Source organism: Ochotona princeps, chromosome 1 (assembly GCF_030435755.1).
Source record: "Ochotona princeps isolate mOchPri1 chromosome 1, mOchPri1.hap1, whole genome shotgun sequence".
In the NCBI taxonomy this organism is placed as follows: Eukaryota; Metazoa; Chordata; class Mammalia; order Lagomorpha; family Ochotonidae; genus Ochotona; species Ochotona princeps.
In genome coordinates this window covers 28,622,528-28,641,942 of record NC_080832.1, presented here as the reverse complement: position 1 = coordinate 28,641,942, position 19,415 = coordinate 28,622,528, and the positions used below count along the sequence as shown (strand labels likewise).

The window sequence follows — 19,415 nt, the reverse complement described above, 5'->3', positions numbered from 1 at the left end:
CTTTCCAATATACAATGTGTGCTTATGTCCTTCCAAGGGCCCACATGTGTTCAGGATCAATTTACAACATAAATAATCATACAAAACTTCATTCTTAACTCTCCTTATCTCAAGTGCTCCTCTTTTCATAAAAAGAAAAGAACCTTACTGGTTTTACCCTCATGTAACAATTAACAGCATGATCTTCCACTGAACATTAAAAATAAAACACCAAGAATGTTATTACTACTTGTATGAAAAGGAAGAATTTTTAATAAAAATCAAGAAAGGGAAATTTAGCACTAGAGAGGAAAGGTGGCGAGATGCCAGTTTATTATGTAGGGAGGAAGGAAAGAGAAAAAGGAAAGAAAAGTTAAAGAAAATGTTTATTGAGAAACAAAACCCTGAATCTTGACAATTATAAAGACAACTAAACATTTTAGAATGCAAAAGAATGAAACAGTGGACTAATGAAATTTTTTTAAAAAGGAAAAATGATAGCTTTTGAATCCTTTGTGACTCACAGGAATCAGAATTAAATTGTTGTATTATTTTACTCCTAAAGGAATATACTAATGTACTTCATTATAACACTTTGTATCTAAAACTGATACCGGAACTAGAAAATAAACTATCAACAGCGAGCATAACCTGAACTACCAAGACAGTAGTCAACAAATAGCTGCAAGGACAGAATGCACACTGAGCACAAACATTCGTTGTCATAGCAAACGCATCCATTAACCAGCAGACACTTGACTTTTCAGGTCAAGGGCCAGTAGGGGCAAGAATGGTCTTCTTGGTTTTACCCTCTGAATCTCAAGACCGTGTGACATTTGCTTAGCCAACAGGGTAAGTGTTGTCAAGTAAATGCCAAACAGGTCAGGAGCCAAGACAGGAAAAAGGGGACACTGTAAAGGTATTTAAGATATTTTTTTAGGGCCCGGTGGTGTGGCCTAGTGGCTAAAGTCCTCACCTTGAAAGCCCCGGGATCCCATATGGGCGCCGGTTCTAATCCCGGCAGCTCCACTTCCCGTTCCAGCTCCCTGCTTGTGGCCTGGGAAGGCAGTTGAGGATGGCCCAATGCACTGGGACACTGCACCCGCGTGGGAGACCTGGAAGAGGTTCCAGGTTCCCGGCATCGGATCGGCGCGCACCGGCCTGTTGTGGCTCACTTGGGGAGTGAATCATCAGATGGAAGATCTTCCTCTCTGTCTCTCCTCCTCTGTGTATATCCGGCTTTCCAATAACAATAAAAATCTTTTTAAAAAAAAATTTTTTTAAAGAACTGTTTTATTTTTATTGGAAAATCAGATATACAGAGAGGAAGAGAGACAGAGCGGAAGATCTTCCATCCGATGAATCACTCCCCAAGCATCCACAACAGATACAGCTGAGCCAATCTGAAGCCAGGAGCCAGGAGCTTCCTTTGGATCTCCCACACGGGCACTGGGTCCCAAGGCTTTGGGCCTTCCTCAACTGCCCTCCCAGGCCACAAGCAGGGAGCTGGATGGGAAGTGGCGCCCACATGGGATACCAGCACATGCAAGGCGAGGACTTTAGCCACTAGGCTACTGTGCCAGGCTCTATTTAAAATATGTTTTAAAGTTTTAACTATTTATGTGAAAAGCTGAAAAAATGAGAAAGGTCTCTCCTACCTACCAATTCACTACATAAATGCTCACAACTGGCACAAGTGAACCGTGTCAAGGCGAGGAGTGGGTACTTACACTAGGTCTTCCAGATGAGTGGCAGCTGAACTACCTGAGCTATCTCCCAGGACACACCTCTTCAGGAAGCTAAGTGGAAGTAGAGCCAGGACTTGATCCTAGGCATTCCAAGACTGCGAGCAGATGTCTTAAGCGTTATTACCAAACACCTGTTGTTGCTTTCCTTTACCACCCTGCATTACAGACACATTTTTTTCCCCACAAAAACAAATCTTACAGAAGCATTTAGAATCCTAATTAGCTATCAAATATCACTCTACCAGGTTTGCTACATGGCTTAAATTCTAGTTTATTTCCACTTAAAAATCTGTTTGTTACAAGAAGGTAAAATAATACCTCTAATCAACTTCAATAAGGGTTAAGTAAATATTGTGGATTCATGTGCAAAGTGACCACTTACATGGCACTTAATCTACCAAGAATTATTGTCGGTTACAAACTCTTAGGACACAATCCACTTTGAAATAAGAGCCTGCATATATATAAGTGTAGTAGATGAGTCACATACTAATAGCTCAAAATTACCAAAATGTCTGATCAACGTTCAAGATTAAAAAAACAAATTCAGCAGCTGGGGTAATTCAAATTTAAAATCGATCATAAAACACAGCTTGTTATTTTTACGATCTCTTTAACATCAGTATTATGTGCCTGGAAATAGCAATTACAAACAAAATCTGAAGACATCACAGAAAATCAATAAGTGCTTGGTCAAGAATAGTGAAGACACACTGAGCCCTCTTTTTCCAGCAGAATGCTAAACACAAAAACATAAAACAGGGCTAAGATTATTGAAATGTTATTCTAAAAACCAGAAGGATTGTCAAAAACAAAAGAAATGCATAATGACACAGCTGCCAGAGAAAAATATTTCTTTGCTGGGAAAAGGCTGTTTCGTTTTCAGTTAAGACACGACTATTTTTTGGCAAGAAATATTAATACCTGCATCATTTTATGCAAAAGGTCATAATTCCTAGTTAGCAACTTTCTTTGGTATTCCTAAATTCTATAATTATGAATCTTGCTTTCTTCTTAGCATTACTAATTTCACTCCAGTGGTTTCCTTCTCTAAAGCGGTACTTCCAACGTAAGTACACATCAGCACTACCTGGCGACCACTGTGAACACACACACTAGGGGACAGTCAGCAGGCCTAGGGGGAAGCCACAGCACCTGTATTCTGATAGCATTCCCTTCCCCTGACTCTTCAGCCACTCTGAATGCTAGTTGTGGACAAGTTCTTTAAGTCTAAGAGACAAACGAAACATATTATTCTACAGACTTGAAGAGCTCTTATTTGATCTGGCCAATCTGAAACTACCACTGCAGAGCACACAGCCTGTAGCAAAAAGGAGAATTCCACCTTTCATTGCTTAACGTAAAAAAAGAAAACTAAAGATATTTGGTAAGATTATCTATCCAAACAAAACACAGCCATACTGGAAAACACTTTGTATGTATTTATTTTAAAATACACACTTATGACAAACTGTCCCAAAAATGTATAAAAATAATTTCTGTATAAATCCAACTTCAATATTTACATGATCCCTTAAAAGATTTTCATTTTATTTTCATCAAAAATGTATTTCAACAACCTCCGGGGTATTCTTAAGTCAGAAATTTAAAGATTTTTCTAATAGAAAAATTTTTGTATTCACCTACAGAAAAATAATGATACTGGGAATGATGTCAACAATACTTTAAAATATAATTCTATTTCAGCTATGCTATACCACACATAAGAATAACCCTCATACTAAACTATAATAATCTCATGTTGGCTTTTTTAAAGAATAAAGCACAAAAATACTGTATAGAGGAAAATAGCTCATTTTAAGACTTACAAATTGAATGTCAAACAAAAATATCTGAGGTCTGATTTCACAATATCAAGTGTTCATTTGCCCTTTGTAAACATACACTCATTAAAGGCTAACAACTTAAAGACAGTTATCACTAAACAAGAGTAAAAACAATCATTTCAGTGCAAAAACATACTATCAACTGACCTAAAATAATTTTAATATAAAATTCACACCTTGAATCCCATAATATGAAGTGATCCTATAAAGACTACATTAATTTTAAATAAAAAGCTCTACAACAGTAATGAGGTTTTCCTTTTGTTACTATTCTCTAGTAAATGCTTGCTTTTGATGAGCTTTTACAATGTCATCAGGAGATGGTGATTTGAAGTCAAATGGTGTTATTGCTACCAGAGGACTTATTTCTTTGTCCTTTACATCCTGGACCTGTCTACTGTAAAGAAAAGTCTTGTAGAGGTCAATGGCACGTCGCTTGTGGCCTTTCAGTGGGTAACGAAGACACAGTGTTGAAGCAAAAGCTGAAGGTCTAGCAGCAAGGGCCTTGGTCCAAGAAACAGAAAATGGTGTTCTTCTACTCAGAGAGCCTTTTTTGTTTTTCTTAATATCCTTAATGGAACTGGAATTTTTCCCTACCCTTGAACTTAAAACTTTAGTTCCTGATGATGTTGGAGGAACTAATTCATCTACCACAGGCTTTGGAACAAAATCTGATGTTTTTATAAGGACACTAAGATCAATATTTGAATCTATCCCAGGAGACTTCATTTCAGATGAACTTCGCTCCAAAGAATCTTTCTTAATCTGAGAGCTGTCTACAGCAATTGTCTCTGCAATCAAATCAGAAAGTGACAAATTCTCAAGGTCTCTTGTGGGAGAAGTTTTATGAAATGCCAAAGATGACAGAGATCCTGATAACTCTGATATTTCAGTTGAAGACTGACAGTGGTTTGCCAACTGTGACAGGGGAAAGGATCCCAAACTTAAATCTGAGAAACTGGAAGATGAATGCTGGCTACAAAGATCAGATAAAGTTAAACATTGACTTGGACTGGTCTCTTGCTGTTCCTGAAACAGTTCAGCCAGGGATGTACTTCCACGCTGGGACAACTGTGAACTGTCCTTTTTTAAAATGTGATTCTTGGCACTTGGCCCAACCAAAGAAATACTTCCAAGTTCAACCTCTTTATCAGTATTTAGATTATCAAGAGTCATATTTTCCAATGAGCTAGTTAACTGTATATGATTATTTAAACTTGCCAAATTGCTTTGTTCTGGAATGTTTTGGAAATCAGGTGGCAAATTATTTGAGTTATTAGGTCGTGTGTTCTTTATCATTAATGACTCTAAGTCTGGTATTCCTCTGAATGCAGAATCATCTTTGGAAACACAATCCAATACTTGATGGCTCAACAAATTAGCATGTGGATTTTTCGAAAGCAGATTTTCCAAACTATCTTTGGATGATAATCTGACTGATGGCTGACTTGTGCACGAATCTCTTGGTATATTATGAATTAAGTCAGCTACTGAAAGCTCTCTTGTTAACTTACATGATTCTAGTTTCTTTTCACTTTGGGGTCTTTCAAGTTTCTGTTTTCTGTGGGGTAAACAGTGACTTGGTACCACTAAAGGCTTATGATACAATCCATATTTTGCTACTGAACTAGAAAAATCAAAGGATTTGCTACTGCAATTCAAATGCTTTCCTGACTGAAAGTAAGAATTTTGAGTATTTTCGGCTGAAATTTCAGAGGAAGAAAATAAGACTCCTTACCTTACAAGAGCCATTAATTTCCAGATGAACAGATTGACATATGCAGAAGACAGCCACAGCAACCAAAAGGAAACATGAAATGAGGCATTTAATTACTAAATGCTTTCTTTTGCTTATGACATGAATAAATCTTTCTTTTGCTTATGGCATTAAGTGAACACTCTATAACAATAACAAAGGAATATTATCTACTATCAACAGTCTAAAGTGCCCTCCTAATATGCTCAGTGACATGTACAAATACCAGCACCAAGTCGGTCAATGTCAGTTGGTTCCTGTTACCCTGCAGAGTCATACAGAGGTCTTGACCTCTGGGTTCCACCGAGCTCTCCTGCTGTGTGGACATTTAGAGTAGAACAGCACGGCTTCCCCGCCTCGCCCTCCCTCCCTGTCACTCTGCCTTTGGAATTTATAAATAAGTAAATCTTTTTTTTTTTATTTTTCAAAAAGTTCTAATCTTCAATGATTTAATAATGTAAAATTTTATCAGAATTCAAGTAAACGTCAAGGCTGCCTCAGATTCAAAATACCTCAAAAAAAAAAAAAAAAAAGCTCAATTTCTTCTGAACTTTGGCTCATTAAACAAGCTAGCAAACAAACAGCACTCTGTAATGTCTACTGATCAGGGATGCACTGTGAATACGGATGACATTTCACGTAAATGTCCATAATGGTCACTTGAAGATACACACTCTTGCCCCCTACTTCAGTTAAAACACTGCTTCACAGTAAAATCGTTTGCAACTTTGTTACAGCAATCATCTAGGCCACATTATAAAAAATATCAACTCAGTAAACAACCATGCTCCCAAGAACAGACAGAAAATCAATCACTAGCTCCCTTCTTTCTTCTTCCAAATTTCAAATCTAATCCCCACTCTTACAAATTTAAAGATCTAGCTATGAGACGCAGGACTAATAAGTTACGATTCTCATAATATTTATTAAAACCTTAATAAAATGGGCCCACTGTGTTAGCCTAGCAACACACTGTCTTGTCGGCAGCCCCACTTCCTATCCAGCTCCCTCTGAAGGCCTGCAAAAGCAGTTGAGGACGGCCTAAAGCCTTGGGACCCTGCTCCTGCATGGGAGACCCAGAAGAGGCTCCTGGCTCCTGGCTTCAGATCAGCTCAGCTCCAGCCGATGCAGCCACTTGGGTAGTGAATCAGCGGAAGATCTACCTCTCTGTCTCTCCTCCTCTCTGAATATCTGACTTTCCAATAAAAATAAATCTTTAAAAAAAAATCCAAATAAAATAAAATAATGTAATATAAGTACAAAGATATTTTTCAAATTAGCTGCCTAATTATTAATTTCCATCGCCAAAAAAACTGAAGTTAGCCAAGATACTAACAAGAACAGAAAGTCTTCTTCTATCTCATTTTATCTCCCCTAAGTTCTGATAATTATGCAAACAAGTAGTGAAATAACCAACAAAAATGAAAACAGGCTACAACAGAGGGAAAGAAATACAGAGGTCAGCTTTAAAAATTCACAAACTAGAACATCTGACAGTCATCAAGAATTAGTTATATCAAAAAATAATTAATTATATCATGAAAGATTTTCTAAAGAATTCAAGAAGTTCAATTTTTTTCCAGAGTAAATTTTTTTAACAGCTCAAAAAAGCAAATTAAAGCTCCCTTTAAAAATATGAACCACATAAAATAAAAGAGAATGAGTAAAGGCATACCTTTTGCTGTCTTTCCTGAAGATACGACTCCATCACTCTCGTCCTTCAAATTCTGCAGGTTATCTTGTTCTAGAACCACTGACAAAGCCTTCTGTACATCAAACTTATTTTTCAGTACCGCTTCAATCAGTATTTCATCTGGCACAGCATCTCCAAGCACCTCTCTCATGTGATCAAGGCATGAGTAAAGACGAGCTGGAACAGACAATAACGATCAAAAAACTAACAGCAATGACAAAACCAGAACTAAACGGTGCTATGAAAGAATTTTCATCTTCACATCTGACAAAAGGATCTGAAACCTTTACAATTTAACTTCTTTGCAGAAATTATGTATAATGATATTTTTACCAATAACACAACTATTTTTCCAAATCAAAGGAACAAGTTCATTAACTAAGAAATCCCTATAGAGGTGCTGGGATGCAACAGGCTAACCAACCATTTGGGACACCTGCATCCCATATCTGAGCACCGGTTCAATCCCAGCCCCTCTAACTCCAAGCTAGCCTCCTGCTAATGCATCCTAGAGGCAGAAGTGGCTCCAACCCACAGATCCTGCAGCCAAGTGGAAACTAGGAGGAGGCTCCTGGCTCCTGGCCTTCTGGCTGTTGGTCTCAGGTTGGCTCAGCTCTGGTCGATGCTCTCATCTGGGTACTGAACCAGTAGATGGCCAGTCTCGTTGAATCAGCAGATAAAACATCTATCTCTCTTTCTGTGCATGTATGTGTCAATTTCTCTCTAAATCTGCCCTCCAAACAAAACTAAATTTCTGAAAATCGCATGGGCAAAATGCAGGACTGGCATTATAGCATAACAAGTTAAGCAACTGCCTGCAATGCTAGCATCCCACGAGGGCACTGGTTTGAGTCCCAGCTGCTCTGCTTACTATCCAGCTCCCTGCTAAGGCACCTGAGAGAGAACTGGAAGACAGTCCAAGCACCTGGGACTCTGCACTGACACAGGAGACCCAGAGGAAGCTCCTAGTCTCAGCCTGGCCGAGTCATCGTCCACTACAGCAATTGCGAAGTAAACCAACACATGCAAGATCTCTCCTCATCTCTACAACTCTTTCAAATCATCAAATCTTTTAAAAAATAAAAATAAATAAGTAAAATAATCGAATAATAAGGAAAACCTTACTAAGAGAGAATGAAGTAGATGAGAATATTCATCTTAAAAATAAAAAAGCAATAGCCTATACTGCTCAAGAATTTTAATCTTCTGATGCCTGTTTCAATTTAAAAAATTATCAGTAATATCAATTAATGTAAAATCTTTGAAATCGTAAGCTTTATGTACTTAAAACCTAAAACAGAAACTCGTACCCAAGACTTAATAAACATATTTTCAAACACTTGAAACTTCTCACACTGCTATTATATTTGTCCTTTTTTATTCCAACATTAACTCCTTGAGCATGACATAGCAAGCAATCAGTTGTAATTTATGAAGATTAAAAATCATGACACCAGGCCCGGCACCGTGGCCTAGCAGCTCAAGTCCTTGCCTTACATGCGCCAGGATCCCATACAGGCACCGGTTCTAATCCCAGCAGCCCCTCTTCCCAGCCAGCTCTCTTCTTGTGGCCTGGGAAAGCAGTCGAGGATGGCCCAAAGCCTTGGGACCCTGCACCCACGTGGGAGACCCAGAAGAGGCTCCTGGCTCCTGGCATTAGATTGGCGCAGCAATGGCTTGTTGTGGTCATTTGGGGAATGAGTCATCAGACAGAAGATATTTCTCTGTTTCTCCTCCTGACTTTGCAATAAAAATAAATCTTTTATAAAATATCATGACACCATCAGGTTACCAACAACCAAAACAGAATTAAGGTTTTCAAACTCCCTATTCCACAAAACTGAAGCAAGCACTTTACTAGTAATATTCTCCCTTTTTAAAAAGGGAAGTTTTTCCTATTGCCCTATTTTATAATTATTTAAAATAAATTCAAATATTTAGGCAATTGTTTTTGCTCCAGTCTATGATTTTAACACATCAAAAAACTATAATAATATGAATACATGAGTTATTAAGACTGAAACAAAATGCTTAGCAAAGCTAAGCTAGCATCAAGGTCTCTTCTAATTCATTATTGGAACAATTTCCCATAGATACCAAGAGGCAGCAAGGGATTCTGGCTCAGATCCTATTGTCACTTACTAGCCTATACAATCTCAGGAAAATCACTTCCCTTCTCTTCTTCTTTCCCTGTAAAATGAGGACAATGACTGTCCTACATCATTGGGAAGATTACACATTTTAATATCTGACCAGTATTTAGAATGGTGCCTTGACAAAGGTAGCAACCATCAGGGTCAGCACTGTGGCACAGCATGTTAAGTTACCGACTGCAAAGCCGGCATCCAATATAGGAACAAGGTCAAGTCCCAGCTGCTCCTCTTCAGACCTAGTTCCCTGTTAAGGTACCAGGAAAACATACTTGGGCTCCTGCTGCTCCTGCTGCCCATGAAGCTAGACCTAAATGGTTTCTAGCTTCAAGCAGACCACTGCAACCATTGGGGTGTGTGTTGGCAGATGGAAGATCTCTCTTTGTCTCGCCCTCTCTATTACTTGTGGGTGATCGCCTCAGGCCCCTGCCCTGCCACCTGGATGGCGTGGTCTAAGCCTAACCTTCCCTATGGCCTGAGGAACAGTTTTCAGTGTGACCTCCAACATGGCTACACAGTCAAGGGGAGTATATGCAGAGCATGACCTCTGACATGACCAGAAGATCTAGGGAAATGGACGTTGTCATACAGCTAATTACAGTGTCTTTGGTGGGCGTGGGGTCTGCCAGAAGGCTCCCTCCTGCCCTCCCCTTCCTTACCCTTTAAAATCTGTAACTTGTGCATAATAAAGCTGACATTCCTCACCAGCTTGTCTTCTGTAGTTCTTGCGGCCAAAGGTCACACTGTCTCTCTGCCTCACCCTCGGTGACCTCATGGCCTGCTGGCAAACCTAAAACCCCGAGAATTACTGTGCAGCAAACAAAATCTTTAAAGATGGGAGAAAACTAGCTGTAATCATGGTTATTGTCATCAGTCCTTACATAGGTCAGGCTGGAAGGACTAGCTTTCCTTCCCAAACATCACTTTGGATTTCACTCCATCATTGTCAACTGAAGTAAACAAACAACGCAGGTAAAGGCAAAGACTTCTACTCTGTTACCACCTTCTCAGCCCACCATGTTAACCGTAAACACAGGTTTATAAATACAGTTCAATATTACTGAGTTCATAAATAGTTCTTCTGTGCCTTTTTTTCTGAACTTTTAAACGTATTTACAGAGTTGACAGGAAATTCTATTTCTACTATATCTGTTGTTTCACTTTCTAGTTTCTAAGCTTGCTGTATTTTTCTTTTTTCCATTTTTTTATTTAATCAGCAGTTGATATGTATTTTACTGACTTATTTAAGATCAATTCAGATTCCTTCATTTTCCTAGTTTGAAATTATAAAATTTCTATGATAAAATTATAAAAATGTCTGAGCAGCAGTTCAAGGCCCAGCACCTCCACTTCCAGCCTCCTGCTAATGCATCCTAAAACCCCTCACAGAACACAGCCCTCCTTCAAAACACAAATCACTCCAGCCCTCCTCAATACTGCAGCAGATGGTATTCCTGTTACATCACGATATGCAAGTTCTGCTATCAATCTATGGCCTCACTACTGCTTGACACAATGTCATCTTTGAAACTTATTTATAGAAGAAACACAAAATATAAATATCTTCATTAATCCAATAGACTTGAAAATAAGCCAACAAAGAACCAATGTCATCATAATTTACAAGTTTTATCTTTAAATGTACACAGATGTGAAAAATTAGGGCACATATTATGGTCTTAAACTTTTTTCAGTCTTTTGGCACTCAGTATCTTTGTCAATGAAGACACTTCTATAAACTAATTATATGTTCCCCCAAACTGCTTTTATTAAACAACAAATATTATTTAATGTTGCTATAACAAATCACTGTAGTTTCTCTTATGGAAAGAAAAATTAAAGATTGGGACAGTTCAAAAGTCACAGTTACTAAACAATAATCGGTTTTCAACCAAAAAGTTGAAAGTTTATTATACACTTAATAAAATGGGGATTTTTCAAGATATAATTGATGTTTGTATCATTACTGTCCAGTCAGCTAGCAACAATCAAACTAAAATGGATACATTTTGGTGGATTTGGTTATTAACTACTTTTTAGTAAAGAAATACAACAGTCAACTTTTACACTATACCTTGATCAATTTCACTTAGCTGATGGCTTGAAATGGAGTTGGAAGGTTGTTTCAGATCTTCATAATCATATTCTTCTACAGGTTCAGCAACTGAAGGTTCGTCACGTCGTGAGTAAATAAACTGAGCAGCTAAAATATAAAATCATAGGATACAGTACAGTCAGTCCCATTAACTTTTTATCTCATCCTTATCTACCATGTTACACAAAACTTTCTCCTTTTAGTACAGTATTTCACAAGATATAACAATGTTGCTTATTCAGATAACTAAAAAAGAACTCAGTTAATTTTCACTTCACAAGAACTGCTTATTTTGCTGAGTCCAAGAGTTCACCAGGTCTTACTTAATCTTCATACACTGATATGGAAATCAATGAATGACATATCTAACTTTATCAGTTATTAGCATGTGGGACTCTGCTACAGTGGCAGTGCCATCCCTCAAAAACATACCTGGACTATTACACATCTCAATTCAAAGAGGACAGATTATCAAGGTGTCACTATATAAGAAACATTCAAGTATCACAAATGAACTACAAATGAGGTAGGAAAAAGTCATCAGGCACATTCAAAGTACACACAGGCTCTCTGAAGACCTCAATTCTAGAGATGATATTGAGTTGTGAACAAATGAAATCAAAGGATACATTAGGGGGAAACAGTCAACAAAAGGCAAAATCTTTAATAAGGGGTTTTACATTACTTGGCTTTCTTTCAGAACGTGCTGCTTACATTTGGCTTTTGCATGTTTTTAGGAAGCCATTACTAGCAATGTAAAGAATCACCCTGCGACCTAAGCAAACCCCTGCACTCAGAGGCCACGGCATAAGAGCTTTCCATTCACAGGGTAAGCCAATGACCTTACAGACCAGCAGGAAAGGAAAAAAAGAAAAATGAAGTTATTCTAAATTATTCTAAAATAAGTATTCTAAATAAAACAGATAAAAATGCTGCAGAAGCACTCAGTATCATGAAACTCTGTAGCAACTGATACAAAAACATATAAGAATATAGGAACCTAACACATAAAAGTAGAAAAATACATACCTGTGAAGACAATTTAATCTACTCTTCTAAAATACATTTTTTTTTCCTCATACTAACAGAGGAAGAATGAGGATACTGAAGATGCTTCAGTCGATGAAATCCCCCCCCAACACTTCAAATTTGTATCACCACATAAAGATAGCAGATATGAAATCCGGTAATACCAACCACATGGATTCTTACACTGCAACTATACCATAATTCTACCCATTCTCATGTTGCGCCACTGCGCTTTATCTATCCAGGCATCCTCATCCTGACTCAGGAGCACATTACTGCCCAGTTCTCTTAGATCTGTGAAGGCTGATTTGACACTCGCAACTTCCTCATCAGTTTCAACCTTTATGACATCTCCTTCAATCAAGTTCTCACTTCTTTTTTTATGTAAAGCCTACATTTACTAACATTAGAACACTATTTCTCTTTTCAAACATGCAAGCATTTTTAAGATTCCTGTTTCTGTTGGTACTCTACAAATCAAGCACTCAGTCCAGGCTCTACCTTTTAGGCAAGTTGTGATTTTTAGCATGTAATTTTGAAGACCACAAAGTTTTTCAAGAATGTATATATTTACTTATATCCACATACGTGTATAAATACATACTATCCCTATTTTGCACGATAATAATACAGAATAATGAAGTCAGATGACTTCATAAATTCTCTTATAGGGACACATTTTTTTCACATGCTTAAAATCTCAAAACTTCAGCTATGCCTTACTATCAAATAGCATCTCAGCGTAATGTAATAACTTGATTAACAAAACCTTTTGTTCTGAAGTGGTCTGTAAAATAATGGTATTCCTCACAACCAACAGAATCTTAGATATAATAAAATATGACGGTATTTAAAAATGTAGTTAGATCCATTTTTTACCCAGTGACTTACAAAATTGCTTTACCAGTTTTAATAAACTGCAGTAATTTTGGTCAACAAACATATTTTTTCTGAGAACTGTGAAGAAGAAACTAAAATGAAGAACAAACTCCAAAATAAATTGAGGGAGCAAGTAACTGGTAAAGTGGGCAAGACACCACATGGGACACCCGTACCTCACACCAAACACCTAGCTCAAGTCCTAGGTACAAGACTGACTCCGATTCCACCCGCCTGCCAATGTGCACCTGGGAAGTAGCAGTAGATGACTCACGTACTTGGGTCCCTACCACCATGTGGGAGGCCCAGATTGAGCCTCAGGTTCCTGGGTACTTGGAGAAAACACCAGAAGATGAAAGGTTTCTCTCCTTCTATATCTGTCTGAGTCTTTTTCTATCTCTCTCTCTCTCCCCTCTGCCTCCAAAATACAATAAATTTTAAAAAATCTAATATTTATTTATTTTTATTGGAAAGGCAGGTGCATGGGTCCCAAGGCCTTGGGTCATCCTCTACCACTTTCCCAGGCCACAGGCAGGGAGCTGGATGGAAATGGAGTGGCCAGGATAGTAACTGGTGCCTACATGCAATCCTGGTGCACGCAAGGTGAGGATTTAGCCATTGAGCTATCACACCAGGTCCATTTTTTTATTTAAAAACAAAAATCAAGTGAGACAAGAAAGCAACAAGTGTCACTTAGGAAATAATCAGAGACTAGAACATTTTCAATGTAAAAGTTTCTACTGTACTTCCTAGGGGTCAGGGGAGCAGTATTCCTATCACTACCATGTCCCACAAACACACAAATTCAATTTAAACTTAAGCCACTGTTTCAGAAGTAGAGATTATTAAATTTGCTAGGCAAATCACTCCCAGAAGGTGAAAAGCGGTCTAAACTTTTGGAGTATTCATGAAAACCTAAAAGGCAACAAACGCAATAAAATCAGAAAATAACAGTGGTGAAAAAAAACATAATTGCAAAATGCTATTCTTCACAAACTTTAATAGAAACTGTTTCTGAAAAAATACACATCCGTAGTGATTCTTAAATTTAAGGTATTTTGGGGTTGGCATGGTGGCAGAGCAAAACTAGGGCTCCACTTGTGGCACAGGCATCTCTTATGAGATACCCTACTTCCAATCCAGCTCCCTACTTATGGCAAGGGAAAGCAGAGCATGGCCCACATCATCCATCCACTGCATCCCCATGGGAAACTAGGAAAAAGGTCCTGGCTCCTGGCTCCTGCCTCCTGGCTCTGGATCAACTCAGCTCCAGCCATTGCAACCACTTCAGGAGGGAACTAACAGATGCAAAATTCATTTTCTGTCTCTGTTTCTTTCTATCTCTCCTTCTTTCTCTACTTTCACTCAGGCTGCTCACTAAAGGCCTGGGAAAACAGCACATGATAGCCCAAGTACTCGGGCCCCGGCACCCATGTGGGAGACCTAAAAGAAGATCAGGCACCTGGCTTCAGATCAGCCCAGCTCCAGCCACTTTCTCTATTTGGACAGTGAACCAGCAGAAAAAAATCTCTCCTTCAATCTCTCTCTCACTCTCTCTGCCTCTTTGTTTCCCTCCCTCCCTCCCTATCTCTTCCCCCTTTCTGTAAGTCTACCTTTCAAACAAAATAAATCTTTTACAAAATAATAAAATTCACCTGTTGATGGAGAAATACAGTAATCATCCTCCACAGACTGACCATACAGATCATCATCTTCAAAATCTGAAACAAAAACAAGAGACAAAATCATTTACAACTTTTTATACTTTCAGTTATTGATGAAGAAGTATCTGAATTCTCTCCCAAATAAATTACTCATCAAAATTAAAGGGACCTGGGATTTCTACTTTTCCAAACAGTAAGAATTTCATTCAGAAAGTATTCATTGAAATTCTTCACATACACAGACATCTATGGCTCTTCAGTGTTTAAGCTAAGTGAGTTTTAAAGTTTTCAACATTTTCAACTTGTGAACAAAATTGAATTGTCTTTCCAGTACTGACAAAGAACTGAAACAAGTGACCCACCAAAGTTTTTCACTAACTGCCCTCCTAAAAACCAAAACAGCTCTCCTCCATAGCAGCCGGGAACTGGTAAGCTCTTCGTGAACTTGCCTTTCCTTACACACCATTATGCTCACTCCACTGATGTCGACAAATGCCTGTTTTCCTAATGACTAGGATATGCTCTCTGATCTGATTTTCCAATGCTGTTCCCTTCTTCCAGTTCAGGTTCAGCATAAATAACACCCATTTGCAGAAGTGTCCTCTGACAACCCTAAGAAGCACATCTCTCTGTCATCATTATCCCCCAGCACACCCTCCATGGCGCCATTGTTGCCCCCAGCACACCCTCCATGGTGCCATTGTCACCCCCAACACACCCTCCATAGCACCACTATCACCCCCAGCATACCCTCCACTGTAGTGTCCTTAAAGCACAGCCACCTGTCTCACCCCATCAGTCTATCAGCTCCTCCAGACCAAGACTTGGCTTACACAACTACTTGGCACTAAATTAACATTTTTATATGTTAATATATCAAATTATTTGACACTAAAACCCACAAGAGAGGCCCGGCATGGTGACCTAGCAGCTAAAGTCCTCTCCTTGAATGCACCAGGATCCCATATGGTCACCGGTTCTAATCCCGGCGGCCCTGCTTCCCATCCAGCTCCCTGCTTGTGGCCTACAAAAGCAGTCAAAGATGGCCTAAAGCCCTTGGGACCCTGCACCTATGGGGGAGACCTGGAGGAACTTCCTGGCTCCTGGGTTCAGACTGGCATAGTACCAGCCATTGTAGTCACTTGGGGGAGTGAATCATCAGACGGAAGATCTTCCTGTCTCTCCTCTCTGTATATCTGACTTTCCAATAAAAATAAAATAAATTTAAAAAAAAACCCACAAGAATCATGAGTACATTCACATAAATGTTATTCATCAGTCTTTCATCTGACAAATACTAAAACTATGCCAGGATCTGTTAGACTCATCTGTGACACAGCAGTAAGCACATTTCAATTCTTTCCAAACCAAAATTTGACTGAAAACACAGACAAGAAAACAGGCAATTACAAACCACACAGCAAGTGCTCAGCATGAGAAACCCAAGCAACTGGGGAACACACAAACATCAAAACTAGAACTAAGCAGGATGGCTAGGGAAATGTCACCAGGAATACACTATCCAAATCAATTCCACAGGATACGATTAGTTCATTTCTTTTTTTTTTAAAGATTTATTCATTTTATTACAAAGTCAGATATACACAGAGGAGGAGAGACAGAGAGGAAGATCTTCCGTCCGATGATTCACTCCCCAAGTGAGCCGCAACGGGCCGATGCGCGCCCATCTGAAGCCAGGAACCTGGAACCTCTTCCGGGTCTCCCACGCGGGTGCAGTGTCCCAATGCATTGGGCCATCCTCGACTGCTTTCCCAGGCCACAAGCAGGGAGCTGGATGGGAAGTAGAGCTGCTGGGATTAGAACCGGCACCCATATGGGATCCCGGGGCTTTCAAGGCGAGGAAGTTCGCCGCTAGGCCACGCCGCCGGGCCCACGATTAGTTAATTTCTAAGAATTTTCACTCAGCAGATACACCATGCTCCTGGCAAAGATCAATTAGATCAATGCTACCCCCAGATGAAAACACAGGGGCTGGCATAGCGGAGGAGCAGGCCAATCCTCCATCCGCAAGCATGGCATCCTATAAGGATACCAATTTGTGTTCAGTTGCTCCACTTCCGATCCGTTCCCACATGGGAGGCTGGAAAGAAGCTCCTGGCTTCTCCTCAGGCTGTTGCAGCCACCAGAGAGTGAACCAACAAATGGTGGATCTCCAACTTTCCTTGTCTCTGTAAAAATCTGCCTTTCAAATAAAAACAAATCTTTTAAGAAAGCTTCCCAAAACATGGATAACATACAATAACTTATCAGATTTCAGTGCCAAGTTAATAAGTAATAATGTATTAGTAAATAAGGCCCCATTTATAAATATATATATTTAAATGCTAAAGGTAATAAGTATACTTTCTACTAGGTCTGTCTGTCAATACTGAAACTGATCCTAAAAGTGCCACAATGTATAAAAGATGAAGAGAATTATTTTTCTATCATCTTTGTAAAGAGGTTCATTTCCACAAGATTTTGGAGTCTTTACTACACATGTATTTTGCCTGGCACTGGAATAAAAATAAAGTATGAATTTTGTTTTCCTTGATTTCTAATTTAGTAATTGAAGCAGTCATGTAAAGTACCACCCAAAAACCAAGTACTTAGAAAGAAAAAGCAGGAATTAAACAGAAAATCCCACCAAGTCACAGAGAACAAACTCTCTCCTGAGGTTCTATCACTTACAGAAAACTCTAAATTATTGTTTTGAGTCCAAGGGAATGTTTAACTCAGAAGAGAAATACACTGCACTCTGAAGACAAGCAAAACTTTTGTAAGCAGGAAAAAGGAATGGCCCCTAGGAAGGAAGGAACTGGTTATGATGTCACCAGTCATTCCAAAGCAACATGGTGACAGGACAACCTGACCTCACTGGCCAACGGCCAACGTGGGAAGACACTCTCCACTCGCTGAGGCTTAGCCCTCTCCTCTGCCGTCTTCCCTCACACAGAAACTCTGCAAAAGCACCCCCAGTTCACTCTCAGTTGAGCATTCTCACTCAAGTGGTCCCCACAGTTCTCTGTGAATACCTTTCGCAGCACCTCATACACCCTAGTCACCTAATAACAACTGGTGCTATCTTCCCAATTATCCTCAATATCCTACATACTCCAAGAACTCAGTGTTGCTTAAGGAAATGATAACTGACTATTACAGAAATGACTACAGAATAAATATTCATGCTCTTTATCCTGTATTTGTAAAACTGTTTCCCAGTCTGAAGTCCCAGAAAGTAGTCCACATGTAATGCCTACATCCACTTACAATGTTTACTTAAAAGGGTTTCCGTTCTCAAATGAACCCCAGAAAATTCACAGGTGCTCAGGACACACTGGGTCATACCGTCCAAATGTAGTGCAAGGTGTTAGCAGCCCTCCGAGAGAGCATACTGACAGTGTTCTAGCATCATCTACTGGGGTTGCCAGTAACGACCAACATACTACGCACTACAACCTCCACACATTAAAAAGCAGTAGGTCTTTATTCTTGCCTGCAGTGGTTCATAATTGTTTTTTGTTTTCAGTCTGTAGGCTGCACAGCGAGTCCTGTAACCAGCCACACTTGAAGGGAGAGAAGCTCTACTCTAATGACATTCACACACATATACACACACATTTTTCTTTTCTTTTTTTTCTTTAAATCATTTAGCTTCTCTCCCATGCACTCCTTGCTATAGCACTAGTGTTTCATCCATTTCAAAACTCGCCTACAGTAAGCATTACCAGCGAAGGTGAACAGGATCACGTGACCCACACTCTTCGGTATGTAGCTTTTTTTTTTTTACTGTCATCTATGATTCCAATTTCACACACGCCAAAAATATTCTTGCAGCAGAAACTAACTGAGCTAAATATATGTGACTATACCATATATATACGGTGTGTGTGTGTGTGTGTGTATATATATATAATACTTTTTTTTAACATACATGTAACACAATCACATCGGGTCTTGAACTTAAGCATTAAGTCGACTCGTATTTACAAGTAAGCTACGGCTCACGAACACGTTTTTAGAGGGGATTCAGAGGAGAAGGATTACAGAGAGGCACCTGCGTGGGAAACAAACCAGAGATAGGATCGTGTTTACGTGTCTATCACCCGATCCCGGCTCCCAAACGCCCTTCCCTGACTCTAGGCGACACTTGCTCCTCCCTCGAAAATATCTACTTCGGAGGGCGGAAAGTCACACCTGGTCGCCCCTCGCGGGGATTCAGATATCCTGTTACTTGCCCCATTCGGGCCTCTCCGAATTCTCGCCCGGCACCTCTGTCTTAACTCACAAATGGAAGTGGATAACAGAAGGCTGGGATCCCAGCTGGAAAGGCGAACGCGACTTCTCGGAAGGACCCCGACACCTACCTTCATCGTAATTATAGCCTCTGACGTTCCGATGTCGGGCCATGGCGGCGAACGGGAGTTTTCCACAGCCCCTTCTCAAACACCCCTCTCAGATACTGACAAGGCGCCAACTGGGGCCAGGAGACCACTCGTACGCCATCTTGGCTTCCGGCAGGCCTCTGCTCCGAGCGCATGCGCACGCGCAAAGTCTCCTGCGCACTGCGCTACG

The 19,415-nt window shown here is 39.6% G+C and overlaps 1 protein-coding gene across 5 annotated transcripts in view; it reads right to left on the bottom strand.

The window, feature by feature from the left end:
• Positions 1–19,388, bottom strand: part of HBS1L (HBS1 like translational GTPase) — a 91,329-nt gene extending 71,941 nt beyond the window's left edge. The window contains exons 1-5 of one of the 5 annotated variants that reach the window (XM_004587252.4): positions 19,208–19,388; positions 14,832–14,897; positions 11,248–11,376; positions 7,006–7,200; positions 2,919–5,307 (exon numbers count right to left, since the gene is read on the bottom strand). In XM_004587252.4, coding sequence (XP_004587309.2) covers positions 3,842–5,307; positions 7,006–7,200; positions 11,248–11,376; positions 14,832–14,897; positions 19,208–19,250 — 1,899 coding nt within the window. In that variant the 5' untranslated portion in view covers positions 19,251–19,388 and the 3' untranslated portion in view covers positions 2,919–3,841. The other 4 variants (XM_058672612.1, XM_058672711.1, XM_058672765.1 and 1 more) reach the window with 4 other exon arrangements.
• Between the last annotated feature and the right edge of the window lie 27 nt (positions 19,389–19,415).